At 48.1% G+C, this 12627-nt stretch overlaps 1 protein-coding gene across 18 annotated transcripts in view; it reads left to right on the plus strand.

Moving 5' to 3' along the window:
• The window catches only part of EPB41L3 (erythrocyte membrane protein band 4.1 like 3), a 146985-nt gene that overhangs the window by 114671 nt on the left and 19687 nt on the right, over positions 1-12627 (plus strand). For 8 of the 18 annotated variants that reach the window (XM_084780501.1, XM_084780487.1, XM_084780497.1 and 5 more), the window contains exons 10-13: positions 316-413; positions 1653-1828; positions 5812-6032; positions 9132-9671. In XM_084780501.1, coding sequence (XP_084636627.1) covers positions 316-413; positions 1653-1828; positions 5812-6032; positions 9132-9671 — 1035 coding nt within the window. The remainder of the gene's footprint in view (positions 1-315; positions 414-1652; positions 1829-5811; positions 6033-9131; positions 9672-12627) is intronic. The other 10 variants (XM_084780502.1, XM_084780503.1, XM_084780493.1 and 7 more) reach the window with 3 other exon arrangements.

Genomic DNA, 12627 nt, shown 5'->3' on the forward strand with positions numbered 1-12627 from the left:
AAAGCCTGAGACCACTTTGGTCTCGGAGGGAACCCACCGTCTGCTTGATTTAAGTTCAGATTTTCTGAGGTGAGCGATCATATAGAACCCTGCAGGCCTGACACAGCCGTCTACACTTCAAGCTTTTTAAAGTGAAAGATTTTTTTAAAAAGAGTATTTAAAAATGAGTGGATCTCTTATTGTGAATTCGGTACATAGCAGCTGACTTGGCGAGTAACAAAAATAATTATGAAATGAACCCTTAAGTAAGAGCTTTTTATTAATAACACAAGAGTGAACTTTAATCTCTCCTCTTATTTTGAAAAAACAATTTAGTTTGAACAATTTGAAAGCACCATTGGGTTCAAGTTACCGAACCACCGAGCTGCCAAGCGCCTCTGGAAAGTGTGTGTGGAACACCATACGTTTTTCAGGTAAGGAGCAAATACTCAGATTTCTTCCTAACAAAATTTTGAATTATTGGAGCCACTTGTACTAGAGTGAAAACAAAAAGTTGTAGAGGAAAATGTCAGAGACTCTTTTTATTCCCGGAATTACAAGGACCACTGTTTCTTGTCATTTTTTTCCTCCTTTTTAAGAAATGTGCATATGTGAGGGCCCCTCTCTATCTTTCTCTGTGTGCACGTGCGTGTGCTGGGGTCTGTGTTCACACTGCCTGCCCTAGGCTGGCTGGGGTCCATGATCACACTGCCTGCCCCAGGCTGGCTGGGGTCCATGTTCACACTGCCTGCCCTAGGCTGGCTGGGGTCTGTGTTCACACTGCCTGCCCTAGGCTGGCTGGGCTCTGCTGGCTCCACTTCCATCTCCCTGTGGATGGGCTGCTATTGCAGGATCTACCTGGCCCAGATTTAAGTGGGTTTTTGGGGATCAAAACCCAGGTTCTCGTGTGTACACGGCACTGCATCATCCACTGAGCCATTTTCCCAGCCACTTTGTTTCTTTTTTAAGACACAGCCTCACTTTGTAGCCCAAGCTCTCCTGAGGTTCCCAATCCTCCTCCCTCAGTCTCCTGAGAGTTGGGATCACAGACCTGTGCTGCCATCCCCAGCTCACACTGAGAGCTGGTGCAAAGTCCTAAAAGAACATTTTACTAAATTAGAATGATTTCCCTTAATTTTTCTTTACTTGTCTGCTCTTTCTTTATAGCATGTGTTTTCATCATTATATTTTGTAATTTTCAATTATGCTGTCCGTTCCCTCCTCCACACACTCTGTGGGGGTGTGGGGGGAGTATTAGAAACAGGTCTCCCATAGCCCAGGTTGACCTTTAACTCACTATGTAACAAAGGATGATCCTTCTGTTTTTATCTCGTAAATGCTGGGGTTGCAGGTATGTGCCACCATGCCTGGCTATTTCTTTTATTCTTTTTTTTTTTTTCATTTTTTTTTCAGTAGTGTGAGGGATAGACCCCAGGAGCTTGGCATGCTGGGTACACATTCTGCCACTGGCCAACACCTGTTTTGCTTTAACTTCTGTATAATATTCCTAGTAAATGCATGTTGTATGCATTGATACTGTTTCTTTTTATAAACTCAGATTCACTTAACTGCAAGTCATACGTTAAACTTTTAGCACAGAAAGCACAGCAATAAGCTTTAAACACTATCTGAATGTGGGTTAATCTTCCTGGTGTTTTCCGTAATACTTTTAGACTGCTGCTGCCAGAAGCACCTCCAAAGAAATTCCTGACCTTGGGCTCCAAGTTCCGCTACAGTGGCAGAACTCAGGCGCAGACGAGAAGAGCCAGCGCACTGATAGACCGCCCGGCACCTTACTTTGAACGCTCATCCAGCAAACGATACACCATGTCTCGCAGCCTGGATGGAGGTAAGTGTCGCTCAGTGGCCCTCAGTGGCGTTGCTCAGTGGCGTCACATAGTGGTCCTCAGTAGTGTTGCCCTCGGCAGCCCTCAGTGGCCCTCAGTGGTGCTCAGTGGCCCTCAGTGGTGCTCAGTGGCCCTCAGTGTCACTCAGTGGCCCTCAGTGGCGTCACTCAGTGGCGTCGCTCAGCACCCCTCAGTGGTGCTCAATGGCCCTCAGTGGTGCTCAGTGGCCCTCAGTGGCGTTGCTCAGTGGCGTCACATAGCAGTCCTCAGTAGTGTTGCTCAGCGGCCCTCGGCAGCCCTCAGTGGCCCTCAGTGGTACTCAGTGGCCCTCGGCAGCCTCAGTGGTGCTCGGTGGCCCTCAGTGGCCCTCAGTGGCCTCGCTCAGTGACCCTCAATAGCTCCTGGTAGCTCCACAGCGGGACATATGAAGCCACCGGGGAGCTTTGGCTAAACAGACATCTCCTTGCTCTCTGAAGAATGATGCGGTGTGGTCCTGAGGAGCTGAATGGCAGGCTCTGAGCATTCTCACCTCTGAAATACAGTCTGTGTCACTCTGTGTCACTGGGGGTGCGTGTAGGAGTACTTCAGTTAGGACCAGGCAAGCGAGGATCTCGGTCTTAGCGGACTGAACCCCGAGAAGGGTGCATTCATCCTCCTCCATGTGGGACTCACATTCTAGAGTTCAGTTCTCCTCCAGGCAGGTCTTCAGGGATCGAGAGGAAGAAAAGTGTACGTTAAATACATCTCTGCTTCTAAAACAATTAGGGAGAATAAGAATTGTGGTAGCTGGGAGAGAGCCTCGCTGCAGTGTGCGGCCCTGTCTGCCGTCCAGTCACACGAAGCAGCCAATGGCGGCGGCGGCGAGCTCACCCAAGGGAAGAGCATCACCTGAGCTTGCAGTAGGGGGTGGTTTTGTTGTGACATTGTCCTTCCCAACAGAGGGCTCTGCTTCCTGCTCCAGAGCCTGCCAGCAGTAGGAGGACACTTAGGGCCTGGCAGTGGGCAGGTCTAATCCCGCCCCTGGCCATGGCTTGGCTGGCTCTTGGAGGACTCATCCTTAATGGATAGCTAATTAGTCATATCTGAAAAAACTTGAGTAGGTAAGCCTAAATAAAAAGGAAACAGTTAGATTGTCTGGGTCACTCTTTCCCCATCTGAATTTTTCCTGCCGCTCCTTGGTGGGTCGTAGCTGCCCTTGCCCCATTTACTTGTCTCGGGGTGGCCAAGGGCGAGCCACTCCCCAGCCTCCTGATTAAGGAGCAACCGTGCTGCGCTATGAATGTTATGATGTAGGAACGACGCGTATATAGCATGTAGGAACGACACGTATGTAGCATGTAGGAACGATGCATATGTAGCATGTAGGAACGACGCGTATGTAGCATGTAGGAACGATGCATATGTAGCATGTAGGAACGACGCGTATGTAGCATGTAGGAACGACGCGTATGTAGCATGTAGGAACGACGCGCATGTAGCATGTAGGAACGACGCGTATGTAGTGTGTAGGAACGACGCGTATGTAGTGTGTAGGAACGACGCGTATGTAGTGTGTAGGAACGACGCGTATGTAGTGTGTAGGAACGACGCGTATGTAGTGTGTAGGAACGACGCGTATGTAGCGTGTAGGAACGACGCGTATGTAGCATGTAGGAACGACACGTATGTAGCATGTAGGAACGACGCGTATGTAGCGTGTAGGAACGACGCGCATGTAGCATGTAGGAACGATGCATATGTAGCATGTAGGAACGACGCGTATGTAGTGTGTAGGAACGACGCGTATGTAGCGTGTAGGAACGACGCGTATGTAGCATGTAGGAAAATACATCCTGTGGCCCTCGGCTTTAGTCATGTACAAACGGACATAGGACCACGTTCGGCAGGGCTGCCGTGAAGAGGAAAGACGGTGCGTGGGAACGCATCGTGGCATCAGTATAATTGTCACCAGCATTGTGTTGTTGATAATCATCCTTTAGACACTTTTGTGAGACGGCCAGCATCAGTTACATCAGCCTTCATCTTTGGAGATTCTGACTCTGCAGTCAACCAAATGGAGGATGAAACTGTAGGCTGAAAACATGAGAGACTCCAGGGTGGGTGGGGGAACTTAGCTTACCAAACAGGCCCAGAACCCTAAGCTCAGTTCCGCCGCCAGCACCAGTAGAGTAGACAGACATACAGACAGCTGACAGACAACTACAACTGCCACTGTTTCTGCCCCTTAAAGCATGAATCGCATCCATACTGAATACACAGATTCTCTAAACAGTACAATGTAGTAACGATTTCCGTATTATTTACATTATGTTAGGTTCTTTAAAAAAAAACAATAGAGATGGCTTAAACACCAGAGGCAAATGTGTACAGGTTGTGTGTAAGTAGTGTGTTATTCTCTCTAAAGGACGTGAGCGTCTGCAGGCTAAGTGTTCGGAGGAGTACTGGCACACCCCACAGTAGGTGCCTAGAGAGGATGCTGCCGCTCCGTATCTTTCAGTGTTTCTAGAACATTTGCAGTTGAATTAAGACAGGAAAATCTCCATGTTTATGCCACAAACTTTCTTCCTGCTCTTTGGAGACTCTTGGCTGAGAGTTCGTATGTTCCCTGAGTCAGTATTTGGGGAATGTCTGCAGAATTGCAGCGTCTCTCCTTCCCCTGAACACCACCTACCTTGTTCTGTGTTGCGCACCAGAGGGAGCGCGGTTGTTGCCAGTGTCATGTTCCTCTTGGCCTTTGTATGAAAACAGAAAGCAATTGTGAGATCATTGTACTAACACCAAGCTGTCTCTTCCTTTCTGCCCAAAAGTGATGTTAGTATGTGTCTTCCCGCTCTCTGTCGCCCTGCCAGTTCTAAAATGCTTTCTGCTTCGGAGCCTGGTGCCATGCCTGCATGTTAGAGCATTAAGCTGCTTGATGACGTGACAGCGCCCCGTATAACATAACAGCATACCTGGCTGCTAAGAAACTGTGTCCCCTGTGAGCTTTTCATCAGTGTGAAGAGGCAGAGAACAGCCTAGTGAGAAGCCTCACTTAGAGTCTTCTTGTTTTAAAGTACCTAAGACGTGAACTCAGGTCTTATTTTCTGTCTGTGATCAATTGTGTGGTATTTAAAAAGCAGTGCTTATAAACTTCACTGGGATTTTTTTAATGGTATCTAAGCCCTAAAAGAATACATAGCAAAATTTTAAATTGATCTGAATTAAGCACTGAGCTGACTGAATAATCTTTTACTAAGACAACAGCTGGACGAGGGGCTGACCTTACATCCCTGTGCTCATGTGCTCTGCCTCTGCATGTGTTCAGCTGGACGAGGGGCTGACCTCACATCCCTGTGCTCACAAAAATGTGTATGTGTATGACTACATTATATATATATATATAATACATTATATGTATTGTGTACTCAATATATATATAATGACCGTCTGTTTAACATGCAGTGGAAATTAAAACACTTCTCTACATCAATTAAGAGGAATGACCTTCTAAATTTTTTTAATCTCTGCCAAAAATGATTAAAGTTTCTTACTATGTTTTGAGCTTTTATATTTTAAGAGCGATGGGCTTTTCAACACCGAGCAATAATAGAACTACTCCATTTTCCCCTGAAGGGTGGCACTTCCGTGGGCATGCTCAGCCAAGTGACTAGAGCACTTACCGTGAATACTGCTGTGGGCTGTTGAACTTAGTGTGACTCTGGAGTGCCCACCCAGTGCTCCTGGGTAAAACCCGCCTCCTCTCCTTCAAGTCCTCCCACCCCACCAGAGTGCATGAGAATGCTAAGCATCGTTCTAGAGTCCAGGACCCCTGGGCCAGGCGATGCAGAGAGCTGTAGTGCTTGCCTGAAGGTCCCTGCAGCAGCCCCACCCCCCTTTGCCTACGCACTGGTGGTTTTCCCCCAGCAATGGGACCACGTGGTGTCGCTGTTCCGTCTTCTGACTTAACTATTTGGGGTTTTATTTCCCTGATTGTATTTGCTTTTAGCCTCAGTGAATGAAAACCATGAGATGTACATGAAGGATTCTATGTCTGCTGCAGAGGTTGGCACAGGCCAGTACGCCACAACCAAGGGCATCTCTCAGACCAACCTGATCACCACTGTGACTCCAGAGAAAAAGGCTGAGGAGGAGCCTGTGGAGGACGAGGACCGAAGGAAGAGGGCCGAGGAAACCACGCCCGTCGCAGCCCTCCGGCACGAGGGAAAGGTACAGCTCCGGCTGCCTTTGAGCCGTTCTGAGACGGGAGGCCAGGAGTGTGTTGGGTGGAGGAGCGTTCAGACTCAAGCGCTGGTCATGGTCATGTCAGCCTTTATAGGATTAGCAGTATTTTAGCATTTTCTCTAAACGCTGTTTTCTTAACATTTTGGAAACTTTTTAACAAGGAGTGTGTTTTTACAAGACTTTCAACAGCTGTTCTGTATAGATCTCTTTAAAAGTGCTTTGGATAATTCAAAGGTTTTTTTTTTTCTTTTCTGTTTGGACTCACCTTTTATACCTGTCACTAAAGCCATAATCTAAAGCCATTGACTGTTTCTGGCTCCACTCTCCTACCCAAATATGGTATGCTTGACCATAACCTGAGTGTTTATATCTAATCTCTTAGTCTTCTAACTATAATCTACTCTGCAAAGGGGCGACCGTGTTTTGAAAGGGATATACAAGCCTATCTTGCAATGAAAGAGGAAAGTGAATTTGACATAATAGCAGTATTCATTCGTGCATTTTATGACATCACTTCCCCCAAACTGAATTTTAAATATTACTTTTTGGTTTCAGATAGATTTCTAATGATCCAATATTATATCAACTTGCTAGCAAGACAGCTCAAAACTTAACATATTTGGGGGTTTCGTGCACAGTACAAATGGAAATAAGAGCCCCCTGTAGTGTCCAGTGCACGCAGAGGGGGGCGTGAGAGGCGAACCATCTTGCAGTCTCCAGCTTACCCTGACTGTATTAGACTCCCTGGTAGCTTTTTTGCATACAAATGTTCTTCAAAAGACAGTTGCCTGGGACTGCACAGGGCTTCCTCCCAGGACAGTTCAGCAGCCTCCTAAGCAGCTCTTCATCCGATAGTGACGTCTGCCTCCGAGGATGTGGCTTAGTGAGGAAGGGCTGGGCCAGCATCCCGGCCCCTTAGCTTACCGTCCAACACCTAAAACACCTAAACTGAATAAACCAACACTCCCTATCATAGATAAAAGTATTTCAGGCCACCCCATGGACCGTTCCACTTTTCCTGCTAGGAACAGATTCTTTGTTTTCCTAACATGGATATCAGCCCCGACTCAGAAATGGCGGCAGGGCCTTTGGGTCACATCTGCTGCCCAGGTGTGCTTTGCTCTAAACCTGGCCTTTGCAGTCTTCTCATCACCGAAGCCAAGGGTCAGACTGTACACCTGGGATGCGGTGGGGAGGGGAGATGGCCCACCTGGGACGCGAACGTGGGCAGTTCCTGCACCTGATGGTCACAGGTTTTCTTGAGATTTAGCCAGTGCCTACAGATGATTGGCATGGCTGTAAAAATACACTTCAATGGCAAACAGAAAGAAAGGATTGTACGTTTGCTCGCGAAGTACTTCCAGGTCTTCCCCCTTCATTTTGTTGTTTACAGGCCACCCTGTGACCTTTACAAGTAGGAACGTGCAGTGCCCAACCCCCTTGCCCATTGCTGTCCTCGGGAAGTGAAGGGCACAGAAAACTACCCCTCATATCCCCAGTCCCCAGGAAGATGGCCTTTCAGCAGCGCCTCCTCAGGGAGGCTGTAGCTGAGACCTAATTCTGGCCAGGTACTGCCAGTCTATTCCCCCTCTGCAAAGCTGCCTTTCCGAACGCCATTTAACACACAGCACAGAAGATTAAACCATAATTTTATTCTTTTTCCATCTTCTTCAAAAAGCTACATGGAGGATGCTTGTTTTGAAGCAAAATGAAACTTCACTGCTGGAAATAATGTTCAAAGGACTGTTTCCCAGGCCGCCTGGGCAGGGGCATGTCGCTGTAGCTGATGACTGCCCCACCCCCAGCCCCAGGTCCAGGGCAGTGTCTCACGGCCCGGGGAGAGCTGCCTTCATGAAGAGGCTGCATGTGGCATCTGCGTTGTTCTTAGCTGAATGAGCTCTGCGCAGACGCCTGTTCAGGGTGTGATGTTTAATGTCAAGTGTGAGTGCCAAGGAAACATTCCAGAGGTCGACACATCCAGACCAACCTTTATCTGGGCCTTACCTCCGTCCCTCACGCCTCAGATGTGATTTTATTTGTGCATTTTCTGCCCCTTTGTTGCTATATTTATCACATTGATAACCACCACCGAGCAGGCTGAGTAATCTCATGCTCTGAAGCTGCTAGGTAACATGCACGCACACGCACGCACGCACGCACGCACGCACGCACGGAGGCGGGGCAGCTAAAGAAGGCTATCTCAAGCGCCACATGACCTGGTCTTGAACTTACCATGCTTCGCCCCAGCCCGTTAGGGACTCCCTGCTTCTGGCTCTGGCTCCTGAGACCGCCAGGGTCCCAACCAATGGAGTCGGTTCTCCAAGCTCATAAAAGCAGCAGGTCGCAAGGACCACTGCGTTGGGAATGCTTGCTTCATAATGCAGGATTCCGCCCTCAGGCAGAAACATGCCTCCTCTGCTACAGAAGCGGGAAGGGGGCCGAGTGGCTGCATCTTCCCATTTGCAGACCATGTGTAGCTGATGGCAAACACTGAGAAGCCATGTCACAGGAAGCCTGCTCCTTTTGCTGGTAAACGTCCTTAAACCCAAAGTACTTACTGCTGACACCCCCATCCCTATTTGTAACTGTTCTTTGACAGGAATGGGGCCAGAAACTTCGCGATTCAGAGACCCACCAGTTTGGGGTCTAGTTGGCTAACCAAGGAAGGAGAGATGGTTAGAAATTGTTTGAATGCAGTCCAAATTTGAATCGAATTTCATTCTTATGTTTAACCCCACTGAGCTGTGGGGCTGGTCGGTTACCTAGAGGTCAAGAAGGCGCTATTGAAAGTCTTGGTTTTCACTGGTTAGAGTTGTTCGCTCTTCAAACGTGTTTATGCTGGGTTCTCCACAGCGACGTACGACCTGACCTTTAACGACACCTCAGCCTGTTGTGTGATGGTCTAGTAGGAGAGCCTTAGTCCCCCTGAGCGTCGCTGCCAAGCAGCCTGACTGCTTTAAAGCTCTTGTTTTTACAGTTTTGTGTTGATGCCCATGAGAACCGTTAACTAATTGCACTTTTCTTTTTGTCCTTTTTGCATCCATGTTGACTGCTTCCTGTCTTTCCCTGTCTCTCTCACATCAGTCACCCGGGCATGGCACCGACTCATGTCCCTTGTCACCCCCACCAGCCCATCTTGACCCCGCATCTCCCACAGAGCTCCGCAGGCGGCGTAAGGAGAAGGAAAGCTCCGGTTCCGCGCTGCCCCAGGCTGAGCCAGCCTCGGAGTCCGACGGCCAGGGCAAGGCTTACGGAGGGGACCAGGACATGGCATTTAGTTACAGGCAGCAGACCGGCAAAGGAGCCACGCTGTTTTCCTTCTCCTTACAGCTCCCTGAGTCATTCCCCTCACTCCTAGACGACGACGGGTACCTCTCGTTCCCCAACCTGTCCGAAACCAACCTGCTGCCCCAGAGCTGGCAGCACTTCCTGCCCATCCGCTCGCCCTCCCTCCTACCGTGTTTCCTCTTCATCTTCTTCTTCCTGCTGTCTGCTTCCTTCTCAGTGCCATACGCCCTCACTCTCTCCTTCCCTCTGGCTCTGTGCCTCTGCTACCTGGAGCCCAAGGCGGCCTCCTTGAGCGCCTCCCTAGACAATGACCCGAGTGACAGTTCAGAAGAAGAGGTGTGTACCTCAGCATAGAACACACTTCCCCTGCGTGTTCCGTGCTTCAGTCCGAAACAGTGTTAGCTGGCTGCTGCGACACTGGTCCTACTTTCAGAGCCTCATTTATCGTCTGTGCCACTACGTTGAGGGTTTTTCGTGTTGGGGAGTCCAAGCCAGGCCCCAGGGTTAGGCACAACACCATGTGGCTGTAGCGGTCTATAGCTCGCTGTAATCATCACGCGACCCACCGAGTTCGACGTGGGCTAAGTAAGGACTCAGCAGAATGCAGCTTCAAACGCCCCACTCACTGTGGAAAGGTCATGTCTTAGCTACAGATTCTTCTCAGTTACGGTCGAGTAAGTTGAATCCCATATAATACAAATAAGTAGCTTCCAACTTAAATAAGATGCAGAGGCAGATGGGATTGTGACCAAGGGATTGTGGTAGAGGCTAAATATCATTGTGTTCAAGTAGCATCCCCAAATTGTCCTGTTTCTCCTTCCCACGGGATGCCAAATTCCAGATCCCAAAAGTTTTGGAATGAGTTACAAGTTCTCGTTGTTGGGTTAGAGGGAATGCCTACCACAGTTTATCCCACTCGGGCCGGAAAGAACCACAGGAACCACATATGTAATGCTGTGGTGTCCAGAAAGGGACGGGACAGGTTTCTTTCCTCGCTTTATGCTGGTCATACCCATGTGTGTATCAGACAGCAGCGAAAGGCCCAACAGTTGAGTGTGCAACAGCCAGGCTTGACGTGTCTGGCCCTTGGCCAGGTGATCTTATAATGGGAGAAAACCCCAAACTCTGAGCCTGTCCCCCTCTTGCCCCCCAGCCCAGCCACTAGGGTAACAAGCAGCTTCTCCTCTGAACTGCTCTGTTTCCCATGGCTCCACAGCCCCACAAACAGTGCAGCAGTTTCCCTTGCAAAGGATGTCAGTCAGAACACAGGGCAAAGACCAGAAGCTGCCCCCCAGAGGCACTGGCTGTCATGTGTTCACCCAAACTTGCCTGTTCCCTCAAGGCAAGCACTGTATGTGACCGGAGACAAGCCAAGCACTCCTTGCCTTAGAAGAAAATCACAAAGTCGAGACAACACATTAAAAAAAAAAAAGAAAAAAGAAAAAGGAAGGAAGGAAGGGAGAGAGAGAGAAAGAAAGAAAGAAAGAAAGAAAGAAAGAAAGAAAGAAGAAAGAAAGAGAGGTCAGTTTGGTTCCATGCTCAGCTAGAAAGTGGCAATTTAGCCCACATTTGTTAGTGTGTGGAGCTGCTAAAATGTGTCAGCATCTACCTTTAGTAGCCGGCGACTGTTTCAGAGCAGCAAAGGGCAAACCTGAATGCTCCCACAGGTGTTTTAAAGGGGAGCCTAGGTGTTCCAACTCATTAATGCTCAAGAGTCCTTTTCCAGGTTCTGTGTGTGTGCACAAGTAGCTAACGATGTTTCTATTGCAATAGACTTTGGGAGCCACTTTAAACCTTAGGCTTTTAATACAACTGTCACAGTGGCAACACCATCAGATGGAACAGCACTTGAACGTGCTGCTGCTGGGGATAGCACATTATCTGCAAAGACCACTGACAGGTTGCCAACGTGGAAATTTGTTTTCTCTTTGGGCAGAGAGTAAGTCCCCATGCTCACCTGCTCTTCTCAGTCCCGAGCCACCGTTCGTTTGAACTTCTCTCGTGCTAACCACACAGATCTTGTGCCTAATCCAGGGTCTACATGTTGTGGGAGTTGGTGCATGAGAGCCAGTGTTAAACCTGGGCATGTCTGCATTACATCAGCAAAGCAAATCACAGCATCCCCCGCTTTACGCTCCTGGGTACCACACTGGGTGGGCGCTTCTCCTGCCCCAGTCCTCAGTGCTGCACACTGTGAGGCTGAGCCAACACTGGCCAGTGCAGCCTCCATTCCCCGTATTCCCCAGCCTCCTGGCGCCCGCCCGAGCTAGCACCCCTGTACCCCCAGGCTTTGGGTTTGGCCATCTGTTCAACATTGACTCAACCCCAGGTGTTGAGAGCCTCACAATCTAGTCATCTTAAGATGAAAAATTCGTATTTGGGTCCTCCCATTTCTTAAAATACCACTTGTTTACATGGCTTATTTTACCCTGTAGGCCTCAAGTGCTTTGGCAGCCAAACTGGATGAGTTCTTAAAACGCAATTCATCTCTGCCCCTTTTGTTTCGCAAAATCACTAATGACAATGAACCTTTCTACATTTTCCTTGTGTTGTAGACAGTTAATCAGTTATTGGCTTTCTCAAAAGCAAGACCCAGCATACACGCACTTAATCACTTCAGATAATGAAGCAGTTGGCGCAGCAGTATTTCTCTTCAGCTTTCAGAATGGTAAAATAAGAGGCAGAATATCAAATCACCTTCCATGAAACACTAAGATGAATTTAGTTTACCATAGCATAGGACGGGATTATATATGGATTTCTGAGTAATTTTTATAATACTAAGGAAAGGGAGATTTATTCAAATAATCAAGTATGTAAGAAAAATTAATTCATCAACTGGCTTATAACTTTAAGTTGTGTAAAGATGGTGCCGCACAATCACTCATGGCACCCTGTCCTTCTGCAGTGTGGTGTAGTCACAGTCATGTTTTATTATTATTAATAATATCAATATAAATAACTGCTGCTACCCAAAACTTCTTTATTCAGTTATTATTACTGTTGTTGATAGATTGGACTATACGGTAGGAATTTCAAGGCGTCTACAATGGAGGTTTTTTCTGACCACATTGAATTTTTGGTCCTCATGCCTCACTACAGGCACATGCCCTGCACCCAGGTTCTGGAGGCGTTTAGAAAAGACCAACATTTGATACCTAGGAACATCAGAGTAATAGCTAACAATATATTACATTTCAGTTGCCACTGGCAATTTTTGATTCTGTGTGACAGGAATTCCATAAAGCATTTGATATCTCTTATGAATATAGGCACAGCTCTTATTATCTCC

The sequence above is a fragment of the Acomys minous genome (genome assembly GCF_964271855.1).
Source record: "Acomys minous genome assembly, chromosome: 4".
NCBI classification, from domain to species: Eukaryota; Metazoa; Chordata; class Mammalia; order Rodentia; family Muridae; genus Acomys; species Acomys minous.